We start from the raw sequence: 17122 nt of genomic DNA, 5'->3' as shown, positions 1-17122 counted from the left end.
ATAAGACACTAACTCACAGGTGTCAAACTCCAGTCCTCAAGGGCCGGCTTCCTCAGACTTTTAGATGTCTCCCTGCTCTAACACACCTGCTTTAAATCACTTCTGCCTCTACACCAAGATTGAATGCATTTAGAGACTCATGTTCAACTTCGGACGGACAGTTTTAAACCAATTGCTCCAGAGTCAGATGCCAACTCTCTGAAGAGTATTTTAGACTTCATAACGGCCATATTGGAACCAAACGATGGCTATAGCCTCCCCAACTCTAACCTCTAGAGCCATTCACAGAACAATGCTGACAGCGTCTCAGTAAATGACAGTACAGCAGTATTGTTCCTGGATCTCACAGACTGTGAAATCTGAGGACCAGGGGAGGCCACAGGAACTCGATATACTGGTGTGATTTTTGTACAGTCTGCATGCTACACAGGAGCATCTCCCTCTTATAAACACCATCTTAACATCTATTCTGCCATACATATATTATGTGCACACACTGCTCATGTGTGGAGTGTTTTTTTGCTTGTTGAGTCATTTCCTACCTTTGGGGTTTCCATATCAGTTTCTTCCACTTCTTCTGCTTGGCCTATCAGTGAAGGCAGAGAAGAATACATGAGAGACTTTGGAAGATTACTCGTTTCTTTTCACTTTTGCATGAGGTGATTGTCCTGATGGTAGTTGATGCTAACTAAAATGTACAAGTATCGATGAACCCTATACATTCTACAGACAGACAGACAAAAAAATCACAATCGACTGGGTCCAATATTTCTGATCGTAACATAAGAATCACATTTTCCTTGGATGAAAAAAAAATACAGTTACAATGTCAGTCATCATGGTCTGCCCCCCCCCCCCCCAATTTCAAATGACAGGCTCTTATGTTACGCAAATATGTTTAGCCATTTGCTGTCACTCCTGTCACATGAAGGAACCTTTAAACTAATATTTGTTTGAGACTAACATGTCATACAAAATCACATGTACATTTGTGTTTATGTGTGACTGTTTACAACATGGGTAATTGGACTTGCAGAGTGCAGTCCTTTCACTTCAGTCACTGATGATGCTGCTGCTGCTGCTGCTGCCTGTGACTCAATACAGAGCGCCCACATGTTCCATGAATCACTGTGATCACAGGCCCTCAACCACTCCTCCATCTATTCAATCAATTCATTTTTCGCTGTGGCACCTGATAATACATTTGCCTCTCCAGTCACAGCAATCTCTTCCCACTCCTTCACCCCTGACTGAGCTTCCCAGCACCTATTGAGAAGTTTCTTACAAGTTATGCAACACCTTGAGCCTGTTAGGAAGGAAATCTAGTTAAATATCCTCCTTCAGAGAGAAAATGGTTATGTGAGGAGTTTCCCCTTTCAGCCCAACACAAGCATCAACATTTGCTGTATAAATGCTGTGGTTTGTGCTTGCTGCAATATTCACTCTGATGCAAGTGGATGTGTAAAATGACCCAGGGTGCTCTATTTTCTCCAAAATGCAGGAACAGAGAAAGTAAGTAAGAATAATTCATGGCCCCTTTAGTGCTGCTAGGGCGGAGATCGATTATCTCTGCTTTGGAGGAAGATAATTCAGAGAAGACAGCTTTGAGATTACACATCTTGATAGATGAAATGTTAAAAGCAATTTAAGACACAACATGTTAAAAAGAGCCAATCTGATAAAGGCATTTAATTTGACTGTTAAAAGTCTTTGGAGTGTTATGCCCAAACAGGTCTGCAGTGCTACAAATACATCTGTAGTGTTCAGCATAGATCTAAGTTAATATAAGTCTAATGTAACAGATGGATCTTAACTTAAATGTATTTAACTTATATTCCTGTGGAGCTGCATCTGGATAAAAGTGCATATTTGCAGAAAAAAAACTGCATTAAATGGCGCCCTGCTGAGGCAGAGATGCAGACATTTAGTGGATCAGCGGGATTAATTTGCTAATGAACATATGTGAATTATAACGTCACCAGAGGTCTTGTGATTAGTCAGCAGTGAAGGGCTGCAGAATGCAGACAACATGGCCGCTCGGATGGATGCTCTTGTTGTTCAGAAACTGGGATGAATATTATATGTGGCTGGGGCGGCTTCATGGTACCTGTCTCTATATCTGTGTCTATATTCTGTAAATTGTATTTCTTTGAGTGGTACGAAAAGAATGAACTTCAGCTTTATTACCTCATTGCAACCAATACTCCACTACAAAGACGGCACGTTAAGAGGGCTATGGACAGCTAACAAATGGATGGGTATCAATTTCAGCTGCAGCTGTGGACGGAGAGCGACACACAAGTCCTGTAAACTGATCACTTAAGGACAAAAACAGGTCTAAATTTAGTTTAGTTCATACCATTAAATGACATATGTGGATGGCATTTCTCCTTGTGTAACTCCACAGTGAGGCAGATGTCCACCCAGCATGAAAACCAGACCTTTCACAAAAGGCGGTAAGTGGGTGTGCCAGTGACAGACAGATTTTTTTTACAGACTGGGGTACTTAATGAATCACCTACAGTGAGTGACGTCAACAGCTGGCCCAAAATACAGGCCATGATATGACGATGACTCATGGCTACATTTGTGAAAATCTTAACATATGTTAGTTGTTTACAGAATAGCAGTACCGAAGATAAAACATCACCAATGAAGTTGTGGTTTTGAATGTATGAACAACCTAACAAACTGTTGAGAGCAGTTAGATCAGTGCACAAAGTAATCATCCTTGGTAAGGCCTTGTCTAGAAACGACGTTATGGGCAATATGGAAAAATACAAACAAAGAAAAAAAAAGTCTCACATTTCCTCAAAATGTGCGGATACGAGTATTTGACAGTTATTTGCAATAATCAAAATGTCACGTTTTTCTAAATAAAAAAATATTTCTTTGTATTTTCATAGAGAAAGTTAAGAAGAAACTCACTTACTGTTAAAATAGTGCGTGCGTTCCCCCCCCCCCCCCCATTATAATTCATTTTCCTCATTGCTTTAGCCATCAACATTGTAATATTGTTGATGACCAGGTAGACCAGTAATGTAAGACAACATTAGAAATGACAAGGTTCTCAATAAGAAACACTTGGCCAAAGGGCAGTGTGCGATGGGTTAGGGGATAAGTAATCTTTTCATTGTAAAAATGTCTAAAAGTTTAAATATACTGCACAGCCAGGGGGTCCTTTGGTTTTGAATATTTACAAAATGCTCTTTATGAACACACTGAACTTCTTTTTCCTTTTCAGTTATCACTCAGGATTTTGCGGACTGAATTAACGTTCAAATTATATATATTCACATTTCTTTCTGCATGACTGACATCACAATGATTGTTGGCTGGTACATGATGTAGTACAGTACAAAAAAAACATAATTTACATCAAAGTGTTTCTTAGCTCATGAAGGCGGTGGATTTTTTTGGAAGCTTTATTGTTCAATATTATTGTATCTAATGTATTGTCATATTGGTCGTCAATATCTATCTAGTGTATTGTCAAATGAGTTGCCTTCTTTGCAGTTCTGGTCTATGGCCATGGGGTTGTGTGCTCTCAGGTGTTTAACTTCACACTGTAAACACTGAACAGCCAGGAGGTATTTTTAACACACTCAACAATTTTCAAAGTACCAGAATCGTTAAAAATAAACATCTAGTAATACTGGTTCCTGCAAGGTTTGAAGTAGTAGTGCCCATTTGAATAAGAAACATTTAACATCCCCTTTAGCAATAAATCTTTTGTTTCCTTCATACATTAAATGAGCTCTTTGTCATGGTGGCACAAAGACGATGATCTGTGATAATTCATGAAAAGGGTAATTTACTGATGTGAGGGAAACTAAGCAATATTTGTGAGTAATATTTATCAAGGACGGGTAACCTAAACCAGTACCAGGACTGCCTTATCCCCATCAACAGGCTCAGTAAATCTGAACCAAACTGCCCATAACGGGCCCGGGGAACAGAGATCCCAGCAGAGATGTAAGAGGCCTAAAGCTGGCTGGAAAGAACTCACATGTGTATGTGCCTGCATGCGCGGGGTGTATTTGTGAAATGGAGGCATAAAATGAATGATTCCGCCCCCCCCCCCCCCCTGCATTTATCATGTTAAGGCAAGTGTGTTTATCAATCATTCCGGCATGTGTCCTCCGTATGGATGAATTGCTGCATAATAGCAAAGCTTGAAAAAAGTTCAATTATCACTGAATGCACTTATGTAAACGCATGGACTCCTTACTAAATTCAGAGTCCCTGACATCACCTCATTTTACAGTTCTCTAGACATTAAATAGCTCAACATGCATCTCTGAAAAGTTACATACTCCCACATTCTTTAAGCCGTCTATCTACATATATTAAGATAGAAAGGACTTTCATGGCATTTCAAATTCTGTTGTGAACTGTTGGTAAACACATTTTTTGTTTTCCCACTAGTCGTCAAATTGAAAGGGTGACAGCTGCAGAACAATACCAGGGTCCTGTGGGTTATGTGATTCAGCCAGTGGAAACTACATTAGCACTTAGTCCAGTAGATAACCAAAGGATGCTTATCAGAAAGCCAGAGGGTGTAATGGATGGAAAGTAGTAGGGCATATAATATTGTACATGAAAATAAACAGATTGAGATGTAACAAATAACATGGTTTTAGTTCTCGAGAGATATGTTTGTTCAACAATAAATAATCCCTTTTAAAGACTTAAATCTTGTCTCTCATGTTTGGACACACATGATTGTCACCCATGCTATTAATTATTTATTTTAAATGCAAAAGGTTATCATTAACATGTATTAAGTGCCACACTCCTTTCATATGCCTTATCTTTCAATACATGCAGACACAGATACTGTTCTGTTCGATGGAAGTCAAGGCAGCAAAATAAAGTGCCACAGCTGAAGAAAAGGGAAAAGAAATCAGACCTGACCTTATGTTTGTGCATGGTGAACAGGAAGACACCATCCTGGCCTCTCTCCTGGCTCTCATGGCCTCTCTTCAATCCCTGTCCCGCTGTCTCGTTGTCAGATTGTCACTTGTCCAACATGCTTTGTCATTACCTCATGAAATCCCTTCTTCTCTCCTCTCTTACAGAGCTCATCCAAAATCGGACAGAGGAAAAATTTTTGTCACCGGCTCACAGACCGCAACTTGTAAACATAGGCGATTTTCGGGTAACACTTGTAAGGCTAAAATGCCTTACAAGAAGCTGCATGGATTTAAAGAAAGAGAAGATGCCACTATCTTGTTACAAATATTTTGAAAGCAGTGCTTTCCTCCTTGCTAACAGTTTCTCATAGCTGTCGTAAATCCACCATCTTTCCTCCCTTTTTGGAAAAAAACAAACAAAAAAACACGAGTGTCAGTTTTCTGTCCAGGTGGATCGCATCCTCGCTTCCAACAGCATCCCCTCACATCTGCTGAGCCATGGATGAGCAGTTGTACGAGGGAGGATGGGTCAAGGAAGCGAGCATTCTGATTGGCTGGCTGGCCATGGTGTGTGTGTGGGAAGGTCCCTTTGGTAGGCTCCCTCAGAACGGTTATGCTCAATAAGGGTGGTCCTTCACCTTCTTTCCTCCTCTCCCTGCTTTATCAGCCTCTCTCCTCTGCTCTGCTCTGTTCTCCTTCACTCTCTCCGTCTCCGTCTGTCCGTCTACACGACAGGCTGCAGGCATGCACTCTGGGAGTCTTTTACCGAAAGGAAGCTTCGCAGCGCCTGTGCGTGGAGCAAAAATCAGCGATGCTGTGGCACACCCATCAATGCACACACATGCTTATGATGAAGGGATAGCATCTCTGTCATGGATTTAAAGCATCTCGCAGCATCCTTGGAACGGTCTGGGTAAAGACCATGACCTAAATACATTCAAAGACACTTTTTCCATCATTCTTTCCTTTTTGATGCACTGATACTGTCAGCTGGTGGGTAACAACAGGAAGAAGGCTGCCAAGAGAAGTCAGCTACCATAACACAACATCATACAAGATCAGACAAGAAAAAAAAAAACAGTACCGTGGATGCAACCATGTAAAGATAATAAAGACAAACAGTAAGCTGATCTGTGAAATAATACACTTAGATCAAGGTTTGAAGTGATTAGAGCTACAGTGACCTGAACATGCAAACAAATGCAGTTGATCCAGGCTGAATTCTTATCAAAAAAAGCTTTGAGACCGCTAACTTTCATCAAGATTTCATCACCTTGCTTGGGTGATGAACGCCTGGTACGACTGACTTATCCTTCCCTTGCTCAAAGGCATCAAGAAACAAAACCAACGATGATCTCGTCTATTTTGCGAGTATCATTTTCCCGATATATCCGCTGCTTGCTTTTCTGAGGCTCTTGCACAAAGTAAAGGATGAGATCAGATTATGCTGACCTCCATCACTGGAAGCTAATGTCTCCAACCACAGGCGACGGTCGATAATCAGGCTATTAAGAGAGCAGAAGAGCACTGTGAACACGAGAAACAGGAGAGAAAAAGGCACAGAGTACAGTCTGGGACTGTTTAGGCTGAGCAGAACATCGTAAGGTCGGTCTGTAAAATGACAAAATTGACTTACCATCACATTGTAGAACTTAGCAGCCACTTGTTTTCTGTGAACACATCAGCGTTTCACTCTGGCTTTTAGGACACAACAAGCTAACACAAACTCTGCTGTTCCCTGAGCAAACTACACACTTTCTAAACACACTTGCAAACCTGCTTTCTTTCTCCTGCCAGAGGGCTTTTTGCATGCATTTACAGTTAGCGTTATGAGAAACAAAGTATTGATCTTGTGAAGTTTATGTGACTCATGACCACTCAGGAAATACCTGCAGTGTGGTTACGAGGCCCACAAGGTGCAGGCATGGCAGGGATGGTTTTACATTATCTTGTTGATCCAAGAGAAACCGTGCCTGTATATTTATGTAAGATCCATATCGTTACAGGAGACATGTCAGAGGGAGCTGATATGACTGCTGCAACACGAAACTCTTCAGACTTATTTTCACCGTCTCAAAGGCTGCACTACAGTCACAGCTAATTTGGTCCTGTTACAGTGAGATACTGTTATGGATGATCCAGCTTATCGATTGTATCAACAACATCCCCAGCACTTTGGGAAAATATAGAATATGGGCTGTCGGGTCAATACTGAGCGTCTGTATGAGGCTGGGCTCAGTCTCGTATCGATGCTTCTGCAGAACTCTTCTTAGAACACTGACACAAGGAAGACGCTGTTCAATATCCAGAAAGATTTATTATCAAATTGATTTGAGAGTAAATCATCAAAACAGTGCATTATGGGTAATTCCAGTGGACAGTCTGGAACACCAGTAAAGTGTACAAGAAGGTATAATATACTACATGCCGCTTTAGTATTCTTAAAGACTCCAAACAAGCGTTTAAATGACAGCCAGAATATTCTGTATCAGATACATCATTGTGTCTGATGTTTTTTATTCTCTGCACAAAGCAGTTCTAAAGAAATATCCAACTATGTGTTCTACTCCTCCCTATCTTAAAAAAAGTCTGTATTTAAATAGAGAATAAACAGAGGGTAGAGAGAGGTCTACTACTCCATTGAAAAGTCCATTTCTTCCTGGAGGGCACGCTCCCTGGAGTCTTCACGTTTCCACATTTCAAACCAGAGTAGTGTTTGCTCCCAAACGAGTCGGGTCACAAACAAGTGCAGATATCGCCTCAAAACTTAGACTCATGTCAAGCTTCCTCCTTTAATTAAATACATTTGAAAACTAGTGGAAGTAAATCAGTCTTTCCAAAAAGCTATTCAGCTAAGTGGATGAGGGATTTCCACATCATATTTTATCTGCCTCTCAGTGATGTGTGTGTGTGTGTGTGTGTTTATTCAGCCATGATGGGCTACTTTAAGTGAGATTGAAATGGCTGGTATTGAAACTTTGAAATTCCCTTAATTTCAATGTTCATAATAAATGGACTCTAGCGCTTTTCTGCTTTTCTTCTAACTACTCAAGGCACTTTTACACTGCACGTCACATCTACTCATTCATAAAATGATGGAAGGTTTCTAGGTAAAGTGGCCATCTGAAGTTACTAATCCCATTCATGCACACTCATACACTGCTGACACTGAAGCAGCAGGAGCAATTCGGGGTTAAGTGTCTTGCCCAAGGACACATCGGACATGCTGCTACAGGAGCTGGGGATTGAACCCTGACCAACTCTACCAACCGAGCCGACCCATTTCAATAAAATGCTGAGAAAGGCTTAAGACATAATACCTGAACAAATATTACATTCACTACTAGCAACTAATAAGAGAGGGGAAACTGTTAATTTCATCCACACGGATTGGCAAAAGCAACAGATTTACAGAATAGTTGTAAGGGCTTGATGAAGGTTCTATCTGAAGGTAGGTGACCTCAGATCAAGTGCAGCACACAGAAAACCACCACTGTGTTCAAGAAAGCAGCTTCTGGTGGTGTGTTGGAGTGGAGAGACGCCTAGTGGTTTAAACTGGCCTGGCCTGGTTGTCACCCAATTTCGCTTGACTGACCGCTCAAAGATTACCAAACTAGACAAGACGCATACCAGAGTGCACACACACACACACAAACACACACACACACAAACACCAAAATAACAGTGTCGACTCAGCTTAGAAAATGCTCCAGAAAAACACCACTTGTGAATAACGGTGCAGCACAAATACACCTGCCAAAAAGCAAAGCCCTTTCAAAGTAATGGCCTCATAACAAGCTGCTTCTTACAGATACATCTCATCTTCAAATTATCCATGACATGCTGTCAATGATGAGGAACCTCTGACATGAATTGGGAAAACTACAACACGCATGAAAAAACAAAACAAAAGAAACAAGCTCAGAATAGGAACATGAAGATAGACAAAGACCCATGTTCAAAAAGGGAACCCATTTTTATTTCCACTATATTGTTTCAGTGACAACAATGAAGGAGATGGAATTCAACACAACCAGGAGTGTTAGACAAACTTTTACTTTGACAAGCATGTTTTCTCAATCCGGTTATGAAATATCATACTTAATCAGTGCACAGTCATAATAGATCATGGACCATCAGCTTTGAACACATTTTCAACATTTCTCATGTGCAGCAAAAAAAAACACACACCCACATGCACGTACACCAAACACGCACACAGTCTTATTCCATCACTTACCGCCTCAGTTTATACCTTGAAGCTCTTTGCTTTAGGAATAGCACAGTGTCTCCTGGGAGAGAGCGGTATAGCCTTCATACACAGTAGATAGCAGATAAGGTGACTGCACCCATAGTCTATACGTCCACAGTGCTGCACAGAGCTGCCACTGGCTGCCTACCTACAAGACTAAAAGCTCCACAACAGTTTCCCACTCACAAAGCCCTGTTTGTGGATGATGTTTGTCCAATAAAAGCAAACAAAGGCATTCCATGGCTTGCAACTGTATTCACTGCAGGCCTCTCCGAATGCAAAGCTCATTCAAACACCTTGCTCGGCAGACAAAGCCGTGAAACTGTGTCACATGCAGGGTGGGTGGGCCGGGGCAAATGGGGTGACTATGAGGCCAGTCCCACTGTACTTCTGCCCCATAAGCCCACCTGCTTAAGGTAGACAACACAAGTAGTCAGACAGCAGACTTACCTGATTTTGTCCGCTGCACTGTCAGACCTGCACAGGAGATGAGAGGAGAGAGAGTTCAGTCATGCTCTGTGCAGCTTCAATTCAGTCTGGTGTCACATGCAGACAAGAAGCAGAGCTCTTTCACTGTTAAATCAGTGCTGTGATGTTTGACGATCACACATCTACAAATGATAAAAACACATCTTCATCTAACACGTTGATTACTTATTTTCTTTCTCAGCTGCCACGATGGCAGGTCTGTTTGTCTGCCACTTCTGAAATCAACATTAACTGAATTGTTGGTACTCATCACTAAGGGCGGTGCACTTCAGGACAGTTTCACTGTTATTGCAGTATCAGCTTTTTCAATAAACGAGTGAATTTACAGCAAACGAGAAAAACTCCTTATTGCAAACCAGCAGGGCTTCCTCACTCAGCACTTTTCCAACATGATGGAGGCCTTAGTATAATGACCATGCTTTCAGATGAGATCGATGTAGTCAGATATGAAGCTCAATAGTACTAAGGTATATTAATATATATAATGGACTAATTAATACATCTTTATGCATATTATTTAGATTCTGGCTTGGAATGGTTTTTTACTTTTTTATATGTAGTTTGCTCATATCCAGTTTCATTATTTGACATCTTCATTCTGTATTTAAATGGCATTTGTTAATCAAATTATACAGACCACACAGTGATTTATATAACAATGTCACCATGTGACTAAAAGTGTGAAACAAGCACTGGTTAAATGAATTCAACAACAAAAAAGATCAAATGTTTCCTCCAGAGATACAGAGATGAAAGTGAAGGAACCGTCCCTGCAGCCAAAGAATTCAAAGTCCATCTCTCATGGAAGACTTATCGATCAAAAACACTATCAAAAACTGTGAAAGGCCCCACACGACAACAGCAAAATCCATCAGTATGATCATAAAAAACAAACTCTCTGAACCCGAGTGTGTCTGAAGGACTCGTCTGCATGGTGGTTGATCTCTAGAGGGTTCAAGTGAGATGCCATGTAAAACAAAGAGCACTGATTAGCATTATTGCTATGAACTTAAAAAAAACATAGCATGTTTCATTAAGGAAAGTGTAATATTAGGCCTATTTCTTGTAAACATTTTTAGCAGTTAATATTGGTACCTACATGCATATGGTCAGAGATGAAAAGTGAATAATTGATTCTGATTCCTCCTCCTTCATAACCTCAGAGTTTCCCCAACGCTGCATGCTTTGAATTCAGGGTGGCACAGATGATCACATCTCCAGCCTCCAGGCACACATACAGTACAGTATGTGCTTCTAACAGACCTGCACCTCAACACACCAAACTGAGTGACCGTCCGGGCCTGACACAGGACAGGAGAGAATCATCCATGCAGTGATAAAAACAGAACATGATTCTGCTTTACTGAAGTCAGAATGATTCATGGCAAAGTGGAGATAAGGACCACAGCATTCACCTTACACATGGACATTACTTAAAAGACATTCAGATACACAGATCCCAGAAAAAAAAAAGAAAAAAAAAAGAAACGTGAATGATAACAATATAGTGATGATGAAATGATTTGCTCTTCCGGAGTTCATATAAATGTTTAGTTACTGAATAGTTTAACATACTTCTCATACAAATCTGGTATTTTATTAAAAGCAAAACAAAATAGAAAGCCTTTTTGAACAGATATGAACTTTATAACTTATATAACATGACTTATTATACCTGCACAATGAAACTCGTTCTGCAACATATGTTCTGCATGTGAACTGTGGAAGACTGAATCACCAACAAAACCTTTTAAACCCTCAGTGTCCTTCATCATCAACTTCAGGCAAGTAATAAAAAAAAAGTTAAAGTAATGATATCTCACAAATATCAGGTATAATAAATTATATAGGAGCCGTTTTCTACCACAATCTCTGGTGAAATGATGTGTGTGTGTGTGTGTGTGTGTGTGTGTGTATTTGTATGTACGTTGACAACAGAGTGCTCGTTAGCTAAATCTGGTACAAAGCATCTTTTCTCTTCTGAGACTAATCCTTGTTTTTACATTGTCCAAGGATCAAAGGTCAATTTGCCGTCCATAGTCAAAACTCCACATGGAGAAGTAGCAACGAGCTTACGTCACAACATAAATGAACAGACGCTAAAAATGTCTGTTTGAAACTGGTTTTCAAAAACTTCCTTTGGCCCTGAACCTTTAAAGGCGGGGCATGTGTTCATATTCTGTAGCCAAACAGTCATCATTATTTTGTTCTGGTTTTACATTAGATGTTTTCTCATCTCTTCATATTTAATTCCTGAATGGCTTCATATCTACAAATCAAAACGTAATGCTTTTTTATTGAAGGTAGTTTACGAATAAACTTCATTCTGCTTATGCAGGATAAGTATGGTGCACTTAAGTAAAGCGTAATATCCCTTTAATAGTTATAATCTTATTTTAAATTTTGCATTTCCAATGTAGTTATGCAATTATAACCACTTCACTAGAAATTGTCCCCATCTTGGCGTGCCTCACAGTGTGTAATCCCGCTCCACATCTCACAATCATGTGCTGCGTCATTTTCACTGATGAGTCATAGAACACTGTCTCAGCAAAGTCACATTGTGATATTACATAACTCTATCTGCAGTTACAGCGGAGGAGTACAACTTGGTAGACGCCTCAGATGCAAACACACGAAACCAACAGCAAATGAGCAAACCCCCCACCCCCCCATTTCCCACATTCCATTTGTGACCTTCGCTGAACCTCGACTGATGCCCCGATAATCTGACAGAGCGACTAAAATCACTGCAAGTCGGACACATCAGCCCGACGGCAAAGCTGTAACTCCACCAGAAATGCAGCTGCACATACCAAAAAAAGAGTGCATGGATAAGAGCAAGACGTGAGACAAGCAGGACAAGTGGAGAGGCGGTGGTGCAGCCTCCCGGCAGACATGCAGCTGTTTTTACCTGCAGAGGAGACATGACATTCCGTGCCCTCTAAAGCCGGCTACAGAACGCTGCTCTCCCTGCAGCTGCTGCAGACGCCCCTCACTAGCTATCAGCAGCACAGCAAAGAGTAGCGCAGCAAGAAATCCCATAGGTTTGAAAGGTACTGTTCCTAATTCGAGCGAGCGGAGACGGTGAGCGAGAAGAGTGCGCGGGAGGGAGAGCCAGAGAGAGACACATGGGGAAGAGTGCGGGACAGAGAGGAGTGGATGTTCAGTGAATGGCAGACAGCGCTGAAGGCAAAGGCAGCTTAGTGGGTGGTTGTAAGGCTAGACTGAAGAGTATTATTACACAATCTCTGTGTCACAACTGCATACCTAAATCATCATATTCATGCACCATTCTCCGAAAAAGAAAAAAAAAAACAATGTATTACGCATGTTAGGACACAATCAGCAGCAGCTCCTTCTCTCTGCAGCCAGCAGCTGTGAGTACAGGAATAATCACAAGATTTCTTCTATTTTTAGAAACACAAGTGTAGCAGATGCTAAAAACGCTGATTGTGCTGTTTTCTTGTCCCGCGTTTCTTCTAAGATGGATGTGGTCTTCTGTGAGCTATCAAACGGATACATCATCCAGCTTAATACCTTTGCAGAGCGGTGGAAATTCGTTTTTTATCCAATTCAAAACCTCTGTCATCATTTATTTGCTTGTTTTTAAAACAAATCTAAAAAAGGGTAAAAATCAACTTGCTTCACCCTCTTGAACCCAGAATGTTACTTTGCTTAACATACAATAAAACTAAATACTGAATCACTGTGTTTAATCTTCCCAGTATCCAAATGTGTACATCCAGTTGTTCCTACTGCCATTCAAAGAGTCCTTATGAAAAGGAATGCAGATCGTTCTTCTGCCTAACCTCCTGGCAGGAAAAAAAGTTACTGACTGAGTTTCTCCATGGCTGCATGTTTTTAATTTAGACCTGCACCTCCACACCACACTGAGTGACGGAGTAACCGTCCAGGCCTGACACAGGACAGAATATTCCATCAAGTGGTACAGAAAATGATGATGCATTTCTCAAATCAGAAAAGGGAGAGAGTACTGTGTATTCAAAATAAGCCTCCTTCAAAGAAAATGATTTGAACTCACTCTTTGGGTCTTTTGGAGTTCATATTCATGTTAGTTTTGTTACTTAATGTGTAACTTCTGACAAACTAGAGTTTTCTAGTAAAAAAAAAAAAAGACACTTGCAAATAAAAATGGATTAGTGCACTTGAATGAAAAGGAAGCGCCCCCTCGTGGGCAATATAAGCAAGACGCAAACTGGGAATGCATTAACAATTGTCAGGTTTTCTGTAGAGGGAGATCAGAACCTTCAACATACATAAAGAAGCAGGTCACTTCAGGGGCAATATTCACACATCAGCCACACACACACACACACACACACCAACACTTCACCCACCTCTCCTCTCGAATTAAAGGCGTCAGGAAGCGATTGCTGTCATCCTCATGGCTGCTCTGCAGGCTGCTCTGTTGGCTGCTGCAGGGCACACAAGAGAAAAAATTCTAAACTTCTGCTGCTTTAAATCAATCTCAGCCTTTGTTCTTTTCTAAATAAAGGACAATGTGAATACATTTGTTTGGGTGCCATGATACTCGTACGTCCAAGCAAATAATAAACACACTAGGTGGAAAAATGATAAAACAACACAACATCATAAAAAACCCCTCCTGTATGAACTCAACAAAGAAACATCCTGTTGGCAGTTTGACACTGCTGGGTCAAACATCTGATTTTCTGTCATAAATCTCCCTAACAGCTGGGTCCACCATCAGCCTCTTTGCAATGTTGTTTCAAAGGCAACTTGGATAATGGTAGACCTGACCAGGACAGTACATGCACTTTTTCAGGGATGACACAAGAGGGAGCTATTTGATACGCACTATGCTAAACAACAGGGCATAAAGAGAAGGCTTCTGATGACTAAGTGAGCTGCTTATGTTTCAAATAAAATACACAGAGAGGAAATCATGAAAGAAAAAGGCAAACAAATGATCATTTTAACTAACAGAAGATTTTAAAAGGTCTGACTGTCACTTCTGTCGACATATGCACACATTAGGGTTGATCTGGTCAATCCAATGTAATAGCGACAGAAGCAACATTAAAACAACATGGGAATTATTACAAACATATTGACAAGTGATTTCATCCCAGCTCCTCTCAGTGAAATAATGCTCTATTTTAAGATTCTGTTGTCAGGCTGTCAATACTTTGACATTTAAGCATAAAGGCAGCCTATTTGGAAAGGTCTTTATTCACTCTGGACTTAGACTATGCTGAGCGTTCATTTTGGTTCCTACAGCAGCAGAGCTGGAGAGGAAACACTGGGACGTCTATTAACATGTTTATTTGAAAAGGTTAAAGGTGCACTGTGTAGATTTGGTTGTGAAATGTGAAAGTTGAAGAAGTGTACAGATCCTGTGGTTTATGTTCAAAAGTCTATACAAATTGTCCTCAGAGATAAATATGGTCCCTGTAACTCTGAATAAAAATGTTACGTGAGAAGTTATGGTGGTGAACCCATTGACTCCTTTAAATAAAGTTTGGGCATTTAGTTTAGAAAATGTAGAAAAGAATTATTTCACTTCTCCAACTTTCAAATTTCACTACCAAATCTGCATAGAACACCTTTAAGGGTTTTTTGAACAGTGTAGATTTACTCCAAAATGATTCTGAAATTCTATAGTAAGCATTTCCCAATCTCTAAATACTGTATTCTTAGATTTTTAACAAATTAATATCTTCCCCATTTCTTATTCAATCTTAATCTTGAGCTAACACGTTAATTTGATGGACATGTTTGTTTTATTTTTTTTCAGGTATGTAAATGAAAGATGGATTAATTACTGTTGGTTTATATTACCTGTAATGTCAAATTAAGGATTTTATTGTTTTACTTTTAGTAAAAGTCAGCTAAGAAAAAAAACAACAAAAAAAAAAACAAGTGAGGGTCGTGCATTGAAGGTTACATTTGTTTTTCATGAACAAAGTCAAAAATCAAGTTTGATCTCAGTCCTGTATTTGAACCTTTGAGATGGAAACAGGTGAAACTGACACTGTGCATCCACTGTAATGCTCACATGCTCAGATTACCTGACATCATAACCGTGCTCTCAGCTGCCTCAACATTTAGCAGCATTACTGCTGCAGCGATGAGTCGATTCTATAATTGCAACCACACACACAGAAAACCCTCTTTTTTATTTTACTGTAAAGTATCACTTCAGTTTCACCGCTTTGTATCATTACTCTTGTCTCCTCTCCAGCAGGTACAGCATCTCTGTTCTCTCAGAGGGGACACACTTGTGCTGTAAAAGCAGATGTATTGGTCCGCGGTTCATGCACGTGTTTCTTCTTGTATCCCTGTCTTTTAGGGCATGTTGCTTTGAAATCACAAGGACAGAGAGTTGACATGCCATGTGCCCTCACTGAATAATTCATGACGCATACACAATTGATGGAATATGTGCTTTGGAAAGGGGAGCGCAAGCAATCGAACCAAACACTGTCAAAGTAAAGAAATGGTTGCAATGTGTACAGCACACAACAAAACCAGAACTTAATGAATGCAAGCACATATTGTAACGTGCTTACATTGAAGGATGCAAAAAAACAAAAACAAACAAAACCCCGGTTCACTCAGCTCCATGTGTCTGGAGGAAACAACCTTCTTATTTGAGATCAAATGTGAGGTCGAAAACACCAAACAGTTCTGGTCTTTGTAGAGGAGCTATCAACTCAGGAGTTCCTTGAGAACTACACACTACGGGAACTATTTTTTGTTTGCATTCACACCGCCATAGCAAAAGGAGGGCCCTCCAAAATAGTTCATAGTTCCTGTAGTGTGGAATCAATACAAAAGGGGGAGGGGTCCAAATAGTTCATCATTTGGCTGTTGTTGTAAATTTAAAGTGTAAGATTTCAAAGTAATAACCGGAGTTCAAAATGAAAATGGAGAATTGTGAAGGGACAACATTTACCAGGGGGAAAGGTAATGGAGGGCCACTAATTTGTTCCAACAGAATCTACTCAGATATTTAGGGATAACAGGTAACCCAAATAAGAGATGAATACACCCAAAATATAAAAAAAACCCCAAAAAACAGTATTTTTTTTCAATCCTCTAACTGCTTATGTATATACATCTATGTACACGTATATATGTGTGCATGTGTATATATATATATATATATATATATATATATATATATATACACTCAACAAAAATATAAACGCAACACTTTTGTTTTTGCTCCCATTTGTCATGAGATGGACTCAAAGATCTAAAATTCATTCCAGATACACAATATTACCATTTCTCTCAAACATTGTTCATAAATCTGTCTAAATGTGTGATAGTGAGCACTTTTGCTTTGCTGAGACAATCCATCCCACCTCACAGGTGTGCCACATCAAGATGCTCATCAGACACCATGATTAGTGCATAGGTGTACCTTAGACTGTCCACAATAAAAGGCCACCCTGAAATGTGCAGTTTTTGC

At 40.2% G+C, this 17122-nt stretch overlaps 1 protein-coding gene across 12 annotated transcripts in view; it reads right to left on the bottom strand.

Annotated features, from left to right (window-relative positions):
- The window catches only part of gramd1bb (GRAM domain containing 1Bb), a 115733-nt gene that overhangs the window by 52935 nt on the left and 45676 nt on the right, over nt 1–17122 (bottom strand). For 8 of the 12 annotated variants that reach the window (XM_079354871.1, XM_079354874.1, XM_079354863.1 and 5 more), the window contains 2 exons: nt 14019–14096; nt 9619–9645 (listed from right to left, as the gene is read on the bottom strand). In XM_079354871.1, coding sequence (XP_079210997.1) covers nt 9619–9645; nt 14019–14096 — 105 coding nt within the window. Of the gene's footprint in view, nt 1–542; nt 587–4917; nt 5970–9618; nt 9646–12571; nt 12985–14018; nt 14097–17122 lie in introns of those variants that run through there. The other 4 variants (XM_079354877.1, XM_079354864.1, XM_079354867.1 and 1 more) reach the window with 4 other exon arrangements.

This window comes from Symphodus melops (assembly GCF_947650265.1).
Source record: "Symphodus melops genome assembly, chromosome: 10".
In the NCBI taxonomy this organism is placed as follows: domain Eukaryota; kingdom Metazoa; phylum Chordata; class Actinopteri; order Labriformes; family Labridae; genus Symphodus; species Symphodus melops.
The sequence above is the reverse complement of the archived record's forward strand: the minus strand, read 5'-3'. Positions and strand labels throughout refer to the sequence as shown.